Source organism: Pelophylax lessonae (genome assembly GCF_965119305.1).
Source record: "Pelophylax lessonae genome assembly, chromosome: 1".
Taxonomy (NCBI): domain Eukaryota; kingdom Metazoa; phylum Chordata; class Amphibia; order Anura; family Ranidae; genus Pelophylax; species Pelophylax lessonae.
Genome location: NC_138768.1, coordinates 238,340,624 through 238,357,372, shown reverse-complemented (window position 1 = coordinate 238,357,372; position 16,749 = coordinate 238,340,624). Strand labels below are relative to the sequence as shown.

General features: G+C 41.9%; 1 protein-coding gene across 2 annotated transcripts in view; it reads left to right on the top strand.

The window, feature by feature from the left end:
* Positions 1-16,749, top strand: part of SCARB1 (scavenger receptor class B member 1) — a 216,167-nt gene that overhangs the window by 137,403 nt on the left and 62,015 nt on the right. For both annotated transcript variants that reach the window (XM_082244085.1, XM_082244084.1), the window contains exon 7: positions 13,153-13,319. In XM_082244085.1, the coding sequence (XP_082100211.1) occupies positions 13,153-13,319 (167 nt within the window). The remainder of the gene's footprint in view (positions 1-13,152; positions 13,320-16,749) is intronic.

Below are 16,749 nucleotides of genomic sequence, written 5' to 3'. Positions count from 1 at the left end.
AAGCCCATTATGTGTTTACCTAGTACCTACTTTGTAGGGTGCTACAGTAGTAATCAATGTTGTGGAACAATAATTTAGTGTTAGAAGTGCCACCTTTGTGAGAGGAGTATGGAAAGGGTGTGCCTTTGCTGACCCTCAATGTTAGCTCCCTTGCTGTCATAATGGTGCTTTGGCATCAGTCTTTTCTGTGTCTGTCCTGGATCAAAAATTAAATCATAAAAGTAAAATAAAATCTGACATTCCTTGACAACATGCTTGCCGAAAACTTGTATATTGAAGTCGTAATACTTTTTTAAGCAACTAGCATGGTGTTCGCAGTGGCAGCCAACATACTTTTTTCATTAAATCTATTTTTGGATTACATGGCTGAACCTTGAAGCTGCTAATAATTTTAGTGGAAGATGTAGCATATGACCTCGAAAGTGACACTTCCAGCATTTGCTATGAAGGTCTTTAATAGTTGTGTAAATTTTATGTAACTATTTCTGAAGCTTTAGGAAGGTCAGAGCTTTTTTTTTTTTTTTTTTTTTTTAATACAAACCTAAATATAGAACCTAATTTTAGTATAATAACTAAAAAAAAAATCTATGCTTTGTTTAGGGGATCTCCATACTTCTAATAAATATATAAATATATATATATATAATATAATATAGTGTGTATGTATATAATATATATTTTATTAAAAGGTTATATGTGGCACCTCCTTTTCAGCATGTTTTTGCGAAGTAGGTCAAACTAAAGTCTCAGCTCTATGATGCTGTAGTGTGTGTCCTTGCCCTACAAGCGCTTAGCCCTCGTTCACACCAATGTGACTTGTCATGTGATTTGACAGTTCAAAAGCACATGTTTTCGGCAATCGAACTGTTCAAATCGTTGCGACTCAGAATAGTAGTGGAGGAAACTTTTTCAGTGATTTCATTAGGACTTGTATTGACTTCTAGCAATGGAAAAAGGATCAAACGCCTAGGGATAGCTTTGGAAGAAGTTTTTTTTTTTTTTTTTTGTGATCTAAATAAATAACTGAGAATTGCAGCCAATTGCCTATAGCATAGCTATATAAACCATATAATCAAGAAAAAATTAGCGCAAATCACGTGAATTTGTCTGTATTCAATCTTAGAGTTGCAGTATGGGTGTTGACCTCCTAGCTTTATAATGAAAAAATAAATGTGCTAAATCAATATTGATCCAAGAAAGTGCTCATGCTTAAAGTGACTGTGCACAAAACTGTGTAGTAAGTATTAAAGTGCAATTGAATTCTCTCCTGATAACCGCTGATAGCTGTTAATAACCAAATGTGTAATATATGTTCCTAATGATTAATTGGAATCCAATTTTATCTTACGTGAATGGTAAACAACTAATTTCCCTAACAGGAAAGTGCTAAATACACTGTTTTTAGCTCTGTAAAAAGTGCTAGTGCAATAAGGTATGTGTACACAACCTGAAGCAATAAATATATCAATCACTACAATAAATAATGAATATACATATAAACAAGGAAAATAGTTTAAATTAAAAAAACGTGAAAGTCCATATGCAATTATTTAGTGACAAAGTGCAGAGTACTGATTTCCAAACACAGAGTGTTCACACTTGAGGATCCTTCCACCCACAGTGCCTTATTAGTTTGCCAAGATCAAACTCACCAGAAATTGAGGGACGTTACCAGAAGGAAGCAGGAAACGGGAAGAGAAGCTGTAAGGTATTTTGAAAACAAGTCAGAAAATGAGATCAGAAAACAGACTGACAATGCTGCTGTCTGCTGTGCCTCTTGTGATCCTTCATCCAGAGTGGGGACACTCTGATACAGGAGGTGTGTTATTGGCCAAGACCAAGTAAATAAAGAGGGGGGAAAAAAAGACAAAGCAAAGAAAACTGATGCAGACATCACATCTAATGATAGGATGATCCATATGAGAAGACCGGAGTCTTGATTTATCCTTGGGTGAATGGCTGCATATTAAGGAAAACAGATTCCTGGCTGATCTCTGTTGGGATTTTGCTTGTTTGCTGGTTTATAATTTTACCAGCAGAATTTCTGGTGAGTTTGATCTTGGCAAAGTAATAAGGCACTGTGGGGGGGGGGGGGGGGGGGAGGGATCCTCAAGTGTGAACCCCGTAAACACTCAGTGTTTGGAAATCCGTACTCTGCACTTTGTCACTAAATAATTGCATATGGACTTTATTTTGATGGACTTTTTCCGCATTTTTTTAATTTTAAATATTTTCCTTGTTTATGTATATTCATTATTGTGGTGATTGATATATTTATTGCTTCAGGTTGTGTACACATACCTTATTGCACTAGCACTTTTTACAGCGCTAAAAACAGTGCATTTAGCACTCTTCTGTTAGGGAAATTAGTTTACCATTCACATAAAATAAAATTGGATTCCAGTAATCATTAGGAACATATATTACACATTTGGTTATTAACTAACAGCTATCAGCTGTTATCAGGAGAGATATAATTTAATTGCACTTAACACTTATTACAGTTTTGTGCACAGTCACTTTTTTAAGCATGAGCACTTTCTTGAATTTATATTGATCTATTTAGCACATTTATTTTTTCATTATTAAGCTAGGAGGTCAACACCCATGCTGCAGCTCTAAGATTGAAAACAGAAAAACTCACGAGATTTGCGCAAATTTTTTCTTGATTTATATTGTATTTACTTCTGTTAAATGAATAAATGAATATTGGATCATGGAATAAGCCCATATTAGACAAACATATAGGGCATCATTTAAAACATTTATACAGCGGCCGCCACATCCAGACTAATGGAAGCAGCGGGCGCCATATTGGGTCATGGAAAATGCCCATTCCTTAGCGGTGCAAAACGGCATTTAAGAATTAAAAAACACATGCAGCTATAAACTGCACATATAATTAAATACCCCAGTTAGAGCTGCCTCCAGAGGGAAACTGGTACTATGGTCTCAATTTTAGATTGACAACCCCACTTGCATGATAAGGAACTGGCGCATAGCGTCAGCCAAATCATACATCATTATTACCTACATAATGGACATCAGTAGACGAATAAATCGTCCATCATTAGTACCTCAATAAATCGTCCATCATTAGTACTTCAATGGATAAAATATAAATAAATAACAATGTCACATTACATCAACAAAGTTACCCGTCTATGTTAAATATGGTAAAAATTATCCCAATAGATAATTAAATATGCAAATGAGGGACAAATACCAATGGCCCATGTCTTAATAAATAAGGCCAAAAAAATTGATTAATCGTACTTAAACCATAATTATTAAAAGTCTAAAATGTAAATATAAAATTAAAATATAAATATTAAATTTTAAATTTCCTAAATAGGGTAATGTCCAAATGTCTACAAGACACTAATATATAAATGAATCAATAGGCAGACTAGTCCCAGGGCCTACATGGACACTGCTCACACTGGGTTGGACAAAAAAATGACATTAAATTCTAAACCATATATTGCATCTAAAAGTAAAAAAATTACCTAACAAAAGCCGGAAATTAAGAATTATCTATGAAAGCATTGACATCTGTGTCTATGTTTAAGCCAAGAGGACTAAACGTTTTATTCTTGTAGATCCAAGACATTTCCAACCTGGAGAGCCCCCTAACAAAGGGTTCCCCCCTCCAGTGTGGAACAAACTTGTCAATCCCCATAAAAATATTTTTAATCGATAATGATTGGACACAGAATGCTTCCTAAATCCCTTCTTAATATTAGCTATATGTTCATTACACCTGATGTATAAGGGTCTCTTGGTCCTCCCTATATATTGCAAGCCACATGGACATTGCAATAGATAGACTACCCCTGTTGTGGAACAAGAGATGAAGGGTTTTATGGGGAATGTCACCCCTGTGCTGGTGGACAAGAATTCTTTGGTGTTCCTCTTTTTACACTTATTAACCGAGCATGTTTGACAACGATTTCACCTGTAATAGCCCGTAAGTTGGCTGAAAAAAGTGGGCCTAGGTTCAGGAGGGTTCAGGACATTGGGGGGCCAGTTTGTCCCTCCGGGTAGGGGCACCTCTGAAGATCACTCTAGGCTTATCAGGTAAGACATCGGATAGGTTACAATCACTCTTCAGAATATGCCAACGTTTTTGGATAATATTCTTAATACTCCTATGCTGAGTTAAAAATGTAGTAATAAATGGAGCAACATAGGGGGAGTTGTTAGTTCTGGGTCGGGCTACGGTGGAAAGCATGTTAGATCTATCCATCTTACCCACCTTGTTGAGTGTATCAAGAAGAAAAGAGCCGTCATAGCCCTTATCAACGAACCTATTGGTAAGCACCTGAGATTGTGAAAAATAATTGGTGTGCTACAATGTGTTGAGAGTTCATATAAATATAAACATAAACAAATGCAATGTGCATACACCACGTGATAACAATGATGAGTGAAGATAAAAATGATGTTCGATCAACACTGACCCACAAAAATCCAAAAGAAATTGTCCAAAACTCAAATATATTGTCCACCAAGTGCAATGCCACATTTGCAATAAAACAAAAAAAAATGTGCTGAGTCTACAGCCCGATGATACCGACTGTTCAATGTTTCTGCTTTTTTTTTTTTTTTTTTTTTTGTTTTATTGCAAATGTGGCATTGCACTTGGTGGACAATATATTTGAGTTTTGGACAATTTCTTTTGGATTTTTGTGGGTCACAGTGTTGATCGAACATAATTTTTTATCTTCACTCATCATTGTTATCACGTGGTGTATGCACATTGCATTTGTTTATGTTTATATGTTTATATTTATATGAACTCTCAACACATTGTAGCGCACTAATTATTTTTCACAAACATTTATTTCCACACATTGGATCTTGGTAGCAGCACAATTTTAATATCAGCGCACTTTTTTCTATTTTCATTCAAGCACCTGAGATTGTCTCACAAAATCATCATAATTCGTGCAATTTCTTTTTATCCTCATATATTGTCCCTTAGGGACAGCTTGAAGCCAAGGGACGTGATGGCAGCTGTCTGTAGGGATATATGAGTTCCGGTCAGTCACTTTAAATAAGTACTGGTAACGAACCTTCCTTCGTCACGCATGATGGTCAAATCAAGAAAATTGATGGCTTCCTGACTGGCCTCAAAGCTCAACTGTATACCTCTAGTGTTCTGGTTAAGTTCCTCCATAAAGGCATCCAAATCTGGCTTAGACCCATTCCAAAGGAGGAGGACATCATCGATGTACCTGGCTCAGAGCATAATCTGGGGCCTAGAACATCCATAAATGACGTCCTCCTCCCACTGGGCCATAAATAAGTTAGCTAGAGAGGGGGCATAAAAGCGTCCCCTGCTTTCACCTGCATCCTCTGTCTCCTTTTCTGAGGTGAATCTGGCCAATGCGGGCGAGAGTCTCTCTACTGGGTCTGCATCCACGCACCCTGAGTGCTCTGATAGTGAGGATGATTCCTCTTCCACTATGGCCACGCATGAAAAGGCGCTAGTGGATGCACTGATTGTATCAGTGCGGGAAACTTTAAAAACTAGAGGGCGCAGCTGATTCTGCGTCAGACGCCATTGCATTTCGGTATCCATAGATCTTCAAAGGCGACAAAGGTCTTCCCTTTTCCCACCTATTTTTGACAATTGTTGAGTCAGTGGGGTTTCCCTAAATGCACTGTCGGAGTGCCTAAGCATTTCACTAGGAAGTATCCTTTTGAAGAGTCCCTGTTAAAGTGAACAGTACTCAGGTGTCCAGGTTAAATAAAGCTCCTCCTCCCAGTGGAGGACTCTCCAGCTTTTACAGACCCTTTTGACAGGAGAAATGAAACTCTCTTATCCAACACCTATTTACGATAGCCGGTTTGATCCTTCGACTGGTGTTTACCATAACTTTTGGTATCCCAGACCTTAGCGGAATGGGCAAAGCTTTTGTGCCTGGATCTGGAAGGGGAACAGATCCCCCCCCCCCCAACCTTGCTGAGCTGGTGGACCAGTTGGTCCAGGGGTTGCAGTTTATTTGTGATGCCTCTCTGGATGCGGATCCTTAGTCTGCAGGGTGTCTGTGACAGCAGTGATCCTTCGTCGCATGATATGGCTCAAATACTGGTCAGCAGACAAGGCCTCCAAGAAGGTCATGTCTGATCTCCCCTTTGTAGATCTCCGGTTTGCCACTTCCATGGATGAGTTAATTAAGGGTCTTGCAGGGGGAAGGGTACTCTTCTCCCGCAGGCTACTAGGAGCAAGGAGTCTCGTAGCAAACGTGGTCCTTTCTTTTTAGCTCACAAGTGACTCTTTTGTATCTCAGGACCAGCTCAAAAGTCTGCTCAAACCCCCTCTGGGGTTTCCAAGAGGCCCTAGTCTGATAAGCCGAGAGAGGGTCCCTCCAGACCCACAGACAAGCCCTCTTCTGCCAAAAAGGGGTGCCCTCACCCATATCTAGGGTGGGGAACTTCTTTGCTTCTTTCCGGATCCGTAAACCTCCTTGATTCAAGACAGGTAGGACCATGAGCTGATTCAGTCCGGCTACAAGATCGAGTTTTGGTTTTCGCCTCCGGCAAGGTTCTTCCCTTCCAACCGGTCTGTCCCCAGATCATCTGTGAGGTCTCCTCAGGGTGGTGCAAGATTTACTTTTACAAGGTCATTGTACCAGTTCCAGAATCGAAAGGCTTTCAGGGGATTTATTCAAACCAGTTTACAGTTCCCTGGAAGGAAGGCAGAGTTCGTCCAATCCTGGACCTCAAGGCCTTGAACCGCCTTGTGCGGGTACAAAAATTCCAGATGAAGTCCATTTGCACGGTAGGGGCATCCCTTCGTCAAGGGGGTTTTCTGGCCTTTTTCCTGGCCGCTCTCGATATCATGGACCTTCATATCCCAATATGTCGATCATCAGCGTTTTCTTCGCTTTGCCGTGGGTGAGGAGCACTATCAATTTGTGGCGTTACCCTTTAGTTTCGCCTCAGCTCCTCAGGTGTTCACAAAAGTTTTGGCCCCAGTGCTAGCGCTGCTGCGACAGCAGGGGATTGCGGTACTGAGGTACCTGGACGATCTCCTTCTGCGAGCAGAGTGTCCGACTGACTTGAAGGACAACTTGGACATTACTGTGCGAACCTTACAACCGTTCAGATGGACTCTGAATTTCCAAAAATCTGCTCTGGTTCCATCCATCCAAGCTGGACTATCTAGGCCTGACCCTAGACCAGTGATGGCGAACCTTGGCACCCCAGATGTTTTGAAACTACACTTCCCATGATTCTCATGCACTCTGCAGTGTAGTTGCGCATCATGGGAAATGTAGTTCCAAAACATCTGGGGTGCCAAGGTTCGCCATCACTGCCCTAGACTCTGCCTCAGCCCGGTTGTTTCTTCCGGGGGAAAAACTCCAGACGTTGCAGGATGCGATTCAGGTTCTGTTGACCAACAAGTGGTCATCTCTCAGGACGTGTATGCAAGTGCTGGGCCTGATGGTCTCTTTTTTTTTTTTTTTTTTGGCAGTTCCATTTGCACAGTTTCATACAAGACCTCTGCAAAGAGATTCTTGACCAGTTCCATATGAGAACTCTGCAAAGAGATTCTTGCCAAGTGGGACAAGAATCCAGTCTCTAGACAATGTGATCCTGTTGAGCCGGGGTAAGAGGGTCCCTAAACTGGTGGATTCGCTCTCCGTCTCTTCAACAGGGAAAATCCTTTCTTCCCCTGTACTGGACAGTGGTCCCCAAGGATGCCAGCCTGTCCGGGTGGGGAGATGTTTTGGGCACAGACTGTTCTCAGGGGGTTTGGACTCTGGAGGAGTCCAGACTAACGATCACCGTATTGGAACTTCGGGCGATCAGACTTTGTCTGGCCCATTGGATGGTTCGTCTTCAGGGGTGTCTGATTAAATAAATCACCAAGGGGGCACAAAAAAGTTTTTTTTTCTTGTGGCTTGAGAAGTAGCCGGAATTCTAAAGTGGGCGGAAGGTTTAGTTTCAGCTCTCTCCTGTGCATATTCCAGGGGTGACAAATTGGCAGTCGAATTACCTCAATCGACAGGCCTTGGACCAAGGAGAATGCTCCCTTCATCTGGAGGCATTTCATCAGCTGTGTCTCCGGTGGGGAACTCCCGAGGTTGACCTGTTGGCCTATCGTCTCAACAGGAAGGGGCAGAGATTTGTGGCAAGGTCTCGGGATCATCCAGCCGACACCATTGGAGCCAGTACCGTCTGATATACTCCTTTCCCACCTCTGAAGCTTCTCCCACCTCTGAAGCTTCTGCGAAGGATCAAGGCAGAAGGAATTTCCGGTCATCCTTGTCACCCCAGACTGGCCTCGCCGGTCTTGGTACGTGGATCTAGTACGGCCAACAGATTTTCTGAGAGGAAGTCTCCAAGGAACATTGGCGACTTCCCCTCAGAAAATCTGTTGGCCCAAGGGCCGATCTTCCATCTTGCTTTACAGTCGCTGGCTTTAACGACTTGGCTGTTGCAAGCCAGGTGCTGAAGGATAGGGGGTTGTCCGACTAGTCCCTCACTGTTAAAGGCTAAAAAATCTTCCTCTAGGAAGATTTACCATCGTGTCTGGAAGTCGTACATTGCTTGGTGGGTTTCTCCCATTCCTTTTCGGTGTCTCGAATTTTGTCGATCCTCCAAAGAGGTGTGGAACAGTGCCTGGCCTTGGGTACCATCAAGGGCCAGGTTTCGGCCTTGGCTATTTATTTATTTATTTTCTCTCCCAATGTCCTTTGGCTATGCATTCCTTGGTTTGCACCTTTTTTGTTCAGGGGGTTCACCACTTGGCTCCACCTGTGCGGTCTCCGTTGCCTCCGTGGGACCTTAATTTGGTACTGTCGGTTCTTCAGAAACCGCTTTTTGAAAATATTTGCGAGATTCCTCTGCTTACATTGTCCTAGAAGGTTGCCGCCTTTGTGGCTATTACTTCTGCATGCAGGGTGTCGGAGCTGGCAGCTTTGTCTTGTTTGTTCACCTTACTTGGTGGTTCAGAGATAAAGTAATGCTTTGCCCTTGTCAATCGTTCCTTCCTAAGGTTGTCTTGGGTTTCCACCTGAAAAGACATTGTGTTGCCTTCCCTGTGTCCTAAGCATTCTAAGGAGATTGCCTTGCACTCTCGATATGGTTTGGGTGATCAGGGTGTACCTGCCGGCAACCAAGTTGTTTCCCTGTTAAGGCGCACTCTACGCGGGCGCTTAGTGCCTCCTTGGCCTTCCGCCATCAGGCGTCAGTGATGCAGGTTTACAAGGTGGCCACTTGGTTGTCTGTGCACACTTTCACAAAATTCTACAAGTCGATGTGCTGGAATTTGCGGATGCTGTTTTTGGCTGAAAGGTTTTGCAGGCTGCTTATTAAGAGGACTAGTCCTCTTTGAGAGTGTATGTATGTTCTCAGGTGAGCTCCATGTCCTACATTTTAGTCATCTATAATTGAATAGGTGTAGTTCAATTGTAATTTGTAATGCATTATTTAAGCATTTCTCTACAATTTCCAAACTCATTATATACTACTGCTGGAGTATATACTACTGCTGGAGTGAAAAATCAAATACTTATGGTACAAGGCATTGAGCATGCACTAGCACAGCACTACACAGACACAAATTTAGTCATTAAGTCTTTACTTAGGCAAAACTGTTTTGCCAAGAGTATAGCTTTTTTGACCAAAGGGGGTAACGTAGAAATGTAATAAAAATACAAAAAAATAAAAACTTTGCAGGCTCGTCGACTCGTGATGATGCCAGTCATGCAGTGCTCATTTACATGAACTTTAACAGGTCAAGAAACTGAACAAAACACAATAAAACCTTTCAGCACTGCAGCTTTACCTGGTGTCAAAGGGACTGGAGTTAAGTCATTTTCTCTGATTCATTCCCCTTTCTGATTGGGGCATCCCAAAAAAACCTTCTCCAGAGACTTACTCCAGGGAAGAAAAAATAAGCATCAGTCCTGTGTCATGCTCATGACAACAGTACAGCATCCGGAGACCACTGTGGGGGGCGGTTGCTAAGTTCTCAGCCAACAAGGGAATGTGCTCACTCACAATTTTGCCTAAGAACACAGCCATGAATAAAGAATGGTACAAAAACATCCTCAGAGAAGAGAACAACTTCATTCCCACCTTAACCATCCAAGAACAGCTGCAGAGACTCAGGTTTAAGGGTGGTCTGACTCTGAAGTTGAACGGGATGGGCTGGCCTCAGCGGCCTATGCACGCACACACGGTGCTGGATGGCGGATGCCACTGGTCTGAGGGGAGGCAGTAATGAGTGGCCTGGCTGTTGTAACTAACTCAGTGGTTGCTCTGCTCTGGATGTGGTGGTGGGTGCCACTGCCTGGGTGGTCGTCTGCCGTGTGATGATGTGACTGAGTCGGGTCAGGAGTCCGGAGGCCTGGCTGTAGTGCTGCAGTGCTCTGGTGAGGTGACTGGTTTCGACTCTCTTGTAGTCATCACGTCGGACGTCACGGGGGGGCACGTCACACCACACAGTCACTTACTGGGAGCGGAAGCAGGCGGAGCTCCGTGAAAACCGGAAGTTGGGTAAACGTCCCTGCCTCACATTCTCATTTAGTTTTCGTTCGTTAACGAAAACTGATTTGATTTTCGTCATAGTTGTCGACAAAAATGTGCTATACTTTGCCTTTCGTTTTCGTCACTTGAAAAATAGCGTTGACGAAAACGGTAACGAAAACGTTTTTGTTGACGAAATTAACACTGAGGACACGAGGCCATACAATGCGATTAGAGGAGAAGCGTTTTAACCTCAGGCTACGCAGGGGGTTCTTTACAGTAAGGGCTACCAGACTGTGGAATTCTCTGCCACAAATGGTAGTAACTGCGGGGAGTATGGCTACGTTTAACAACTTTAAGACCAGAAGGATTTGCCCCATTCCTGACCAGGCCCTATTTTCGATTCGGCACTGCGTTACTTTAAAGGACAACTGCGCGGTCGTGCGACGCTGTACCCAAATAAAATTGATGCCCTGTTCCCCCCCCCCCCCCCCACAAAGCTTTCTTTTGGTGGTATTTGATAACCTGTGTGGTTTTTTTTTTTTTTTTTTGCGTCATTGTGGCGGACAGATCGGACCCCTAACTGACATTTTTTACACTTTTGGGGTACCAGTGACATTACTACAGTAATCAGTGCTAAAAATATGCACTGTTACTGTAATAATGCCATTGGCAAGGAAGGGGTTAAATGTGAGCCTAGGGGAGTGATTCTAACCCGGGGGGCGTGGCTTCTGAAATGACCATAGACATGTGATCCTATATAGGATCACATGGGCTCTATGATAATTTCAAGGAGAAGAACAGTCAGCTGTGTTAACAGCTGACCGATCTTCTTTCAGCGGAGGGATCGCAGGTGTCAGGTGGCAATCGGAGCCGCCTGACCCGAGCATCGGCTTCCCCGCTGCCGACCAAAGTAGGTCTAGGTTGGTTTGCGCAGGAGAGCCACCCTGCCGCAGTAAAAAGGTGGCGGGTGTTTGGGAAGTGGTTAAAAGACTCTTGGCCGTACATCTCAAGGATCAAAACATTTAGGTGAAATGAGACTGTACGGCCACACACACCTACACAGGTTTAACTGAATGGACTATAGTCTTTATTCAACCTCAACTATGTAACTGTGCATTCTACTAGGGCACTTAGTGCCTCCTGGGCCTTCCTTCATCAGGCGTCAGTGGTTCAGTTGTGCAAGGCGGCTACATGGTCACCTGTACACACATTCCCAGTTTTATAAGGTGGATGTACTTACTTGCATCTTCGGAGCTCCTGTTTTACCTGGTTGGCTATGTTTAGCCTTGTTGTGAACTATGTATTGCTGTCTTTCCCACCCCTCATGTTAATGCTTTGGGACATCCTAAGGGTCCAAGAAGACATAGAGCGGTGTCCATCAGTGAATGAAAGAGAACTGGACTTTTGTCTTACTGTAAAAATCCTTTTCTCTAAAGTTCACTGATGGACACAGCACCCGCCCCTCTGTTGGGTTGTCCAAGAAATTGGGTATTTGGTTTTTGTGTGCACTAAAATTCATTAAAGTGTTTTCCTGAAAACTTGAGTTTTAAAAAAAATGGCTGTTTAAATATCATGCGGCACAAACTGTTTTAAAAAAAATATTTAAATGTTTTGGGGTTTTGTAATTTTCTAGCAAAAAAATGCAGATTTTAACGTGTGTGTGTGTGTGTGTGTGTGTGTGTGTGTGTGTGTGTGTGTTACTAGAATTGACGCGTTTTTAATTGGTCAACAAAGGATTGTGACATAGCTACTGAAAAATAATTTTGGACATAACCTGGCTTTGCATACCTTCTAAGCTATTAAATCTCTGGTTAATAAGGCCTCATGCACTTGGACATCTAGAGGCTGCAAAATCCTCAGTCCTTTCATACTCCTGGGGAGCCACAGGTGGCGTTTACAGCCATCCACACAGATGAATGGCTGTATATGGCCGTATTTGTATAAATGCTTATGCCTTGTGTGTTTACATGAGTACAAATGTGAACAGCTGTTCACGTGTATGGGTGGCTTTAAGTACCACCTGCGACTACTAAGGTGTGGGAAGACACCAAGGATTTTACTCTAGAGGCCATTGCAGCCTGTAGATGTCTGTGTGCATGAGGCCTAAGGCATGCTCTCTCCATAAGCCCCACCCTTATCCTATCTTTTCTGCGAGACCATTCTGCTTTATTTTAATTTTGTTTTTTTACCCTGAGAATTGTAACTGGTCAAGAAATGGCAAAAAGGTTCTTAACTTTTCCGCTACCTTGTAAATCATTTTGAAACATAGTACATTTGTAATACTAAAATTTGGGGTTTGGCCAAAAGGCAAAATGTATGACATCAGTTGGGTGGGATATGGCATAATTGTAGGGTTGGATTGGTTTGTGAAGGGCTGTCAACTTGGAAAGAGATCTAAAGTGGAAATTAGGAGCTGAAGATACCTTTTTTTACTTTTATATAGGAATTAACTAAAAGTGTAGCCTAGTCCTTCCTCTATTAGACACATTTCATTCCTTTCCTCATTACATTTCCATTCTGTCTTTAAACTTTTTTGGCAAAAGTCTACACTAAAATTTTAACAAAATGGAAATACTGTTTTTTTTTTGTTTGTTTTTTTTTTTTTTTGGTGCACGTTAATCACAAAGTTAAAATTGAAAGCTTACATTTTGCATATTTTAGGTCTCTGAAATTCGTGTATGATAAGGAAGACTCTTACAGAGGTATCCCTACATATCGGTACACTGCACCCAACTACTTGTTTGCAAATGGATCGGACTACCCTCCCAATGAAGGATTTTGCCCATGTACAGCTTCTGGTGTAATGAACGTCAGTGCCTGCCGGGCTGGTGTGTATTTTTAATGCTTACCTAATTTCTATGCATGTTTAACTTTCCGAGAATTCATGAAAGAACATGTTCTGAAGCTTTAACATTAGGAGTTGGGCTTGCATATTGATAAATCTTTCTTGGGCCTGCAATACACAGAGATCTGATAATTTTCAATAGATTAGACAGGGCATTTCTCGTCAAAAATAGTCTTCCTTTCTCAGCGGTCATGTATGTCCACTGTGTTGGTTAGTTCTCGAACTTGTTCCCAAGGGAAGATTTTTTTTTTTTTTTTATGTAGCTCTGCCCTGTACCTGGCAAAATGTATTTGGTGTTTTATAGCACAAGAGTAGGTAAATCAAAGGAAAAAAGTTGCTATGACAGTTTAAAATCTCACAGTACACAGTTGTATCAAAACTAGGCATCCAGGCAAATAGTTTGTAATATTTTACTGAATCCTTGCTTTTCTGAATCCAAAGAAAAGGCAGATAAAACATTACAGATTTTACACATTTTAAAAGTAAAGCTTTAGCTCCAGTTCAGTTTTCCTTGCAATATGTTCTATTTGCCTAGTAAGTGGCGTATTTGTGTTGCTTGGTGAGATTATGCATTTAGTTTGAAGTGTTTATTGCCATGGTTTATACTATACTATCCCATCTATCAGCTGTACACTAAAGGCTCCCATCAGTGGTTCAAACCTCAGCTGGTCCCTGCTGAACAGGCCAAGATTCGAACAATGTATGGGCAGGCCAATTGTACCCAAGCTGATCGATCAACTTGGGTACAACTAGCCTGTCGGACTTTTCATGCGACTGTTGCCCTCGGCTATAGCCTCTAGCAAAAATCACTGTTCTTCCGGCAGGGACAGCTTCCCGCGCCCCCCACCCCCAAATTGTTGCAGGAAAGAAAATGGCACTATATATGGCCGGCTTTAAAGCGGAACTTTACTCTCTCAATCAACATTTGACTATTTTGAATCTTTTTACAGCTGGCATTAGTAATGGGATAGTATATCATAGTTTAAAAAAACTTTTTTTAACACATTTTTTTAGTTACTTGTTTTATGCCTAGGCAAATGTCCTACATCCCCATAGTCTTCAGGAGGAGGGGTTCTCTCAGCTAAGCACACCCTCCTGCATTCATGCTTGAGCTAAGGACAGATAGATTCCAGGAAGTAAATGCTACATCAATCATCTGCCCTTACCCAAGATGGCCACTGCCAGGAAATGCTAGGGGGTGTTTTTGTAATTGATTTCTCTACAAAATAAAGCATGGGGACATGGATGGATGGAGATTGCTTTGAATATTAAAATTGAATTAAATAGCGCTTTTGGTTTGTGGTGCTCAGATACAGTGCAATTCCGCTTTAAGGCTGTCGAAAGCTTTTTAGTACTCCTTCTCTCATGTCTGTTTTTCTTGCAGAATTTCTGCAGAATTTTCACAGCTGTGATCTAGTGGATTTCTAAATTTACAAGTGTTTGAAGTGCAGATCCTGATTACATGAAGGCCTCATGCACACAGGGCATCTGCTTAGCCTCTTTTGCTTAAAAACACGGTAAAAGCTGCATTAATGTGCACTTGTGCAAATAACGCATTGATGCATTCTGGTGGCCAGAATATTTGACGCATGAATGTGCCTAAACCTGTCTAATGATTATGCGCATTCTGCTGCGTTTGTGTGTGTTTGTGGTTCTTTTTTGAAAAAAAAAAAAAACTCCTCTCCTAGTGGGGGGTTTTTGGTGACCAACAATGGGGTTTGGTGGTTCTGCCTGCAAACATTTCTCTTTCCTCTTGTAATATGCATGTAAATGCCTCTGTGCATGGACACACAGGTTAACATTTGAGCTTTGTATACAGGCAGAAAAAAACCTATAAAGGGATGTTTTTAAGCCCTGTGTGCATAAGCCCTTAATCAGCTTGCATACAGTGACATCCTTGTTTCCGAATGGTCTGGACAAAAGCAGGAAAAAAGCACATGGATCTCATGCAATTATGCAATTTAAAAAAAAAAATATGTAACTTGTATGCTCAGCGTGTACTGGTGCATATCAGTCCAGCAGGGTACAGTTCTGTGTAACCCCACTCACCATGGCTAGTGGCAGGACCAGAGGAGATATAGCAGTGGTTACTCCTGTAGATGAGATCTGCACCCAGATGACAGATGCAGTGGCGATCTGAATCTCCAGGCTTAATTGAGATGGCAAAGAGGGTGCAGGCTGTGTACAAGTGAGTCCTTGTGGTAAGGTGCTTGAAAGAGTGTATTAACGTACCTTACTAAAAATATTCTATTTTATATTACATCTCAGCTAGGGCTCATTCTACGATGGAATGTGGGCCCTTGCTAATGTCATTAAGGAGCCAAACTAACACTCATTCATACACCCTTGGACATCAGACAGCTATATTTTGCATTTAGATGACAAGACATTGACATGTTAAACACCTTTCCATTCATTTATTTGAACACTTGACAGTTGGATATTTTGCATAGAGATTACTGACACCACCCATAAACAATTGACAATTGCTTACATTAACACATGACAGCTGAACACAGACAGAGCGGCTCTCCCACAAACGCAATCTCCAACACACGACACCCCACACTTACACAGGTGTATAGGGAAAACAAAAGCCTTTTCATGTAACTGTTTCTGTGAGATATGTCCTATTAAATTGACTCATGAACTGTAACCAGTTTCAAGCAGTTTTTGCCGCCCAAATATCCTTTAAATATGTGAGAGAGACTTGAAATAAACAGTTGTGTCTGCGCTAAGCTTGAGTGCTATGTGTCGTCACTACTCCTGGCCAGACGAGAGAAAATTCACTATCTAGGGGAGATTGGGACTGAAGGGCTGTATATCATCTTGTAAATTGCCTCCTGATGAGATTTGAGCTAACAGTGCTATTTTGAGGATGTCCCTCTTTTTCAAGCCTTTAGACAAATTGGAATGCCAGTCATCTAATACAGATCTATTTAGATGGTATCTTTTTTTAGCTAAAGGCTTGAATAGGGACATCTTCAACGTGTCTCTTTACTGCATGGACTCACACTTGTACACATCCTGCACACTCTTTTCCATCTCGGTGCAGCCAGGAAATTCAAATTGTCGCTGCATCTCTCAATCGGGGTCGGATCTCCATGGCAGGGGTAAAAGTTGCTACATTCTAGTCTTGGTCTTGCCACTGGCCTTACAGAATTTTACTCTGCTGGCTTAATATGCACCAGTACAATCTGAGCATATGTGAGCTGTCATTTTTGTTTTACATTACTTTTATTATTATTTTATTTATTTTTTCGAGGCTCCTTTTACAAGGGTGTTCCATCTGTCTAATTTGTCATTCGTCTGTTAACAGCTGAAAGACTGACTGCATTGCATTCCTATTAGCGAACAGATGTAAACTAAAGATCACCCGTGTCTGTTCAGGTCCTTTTCTTTTAAATTCAAGT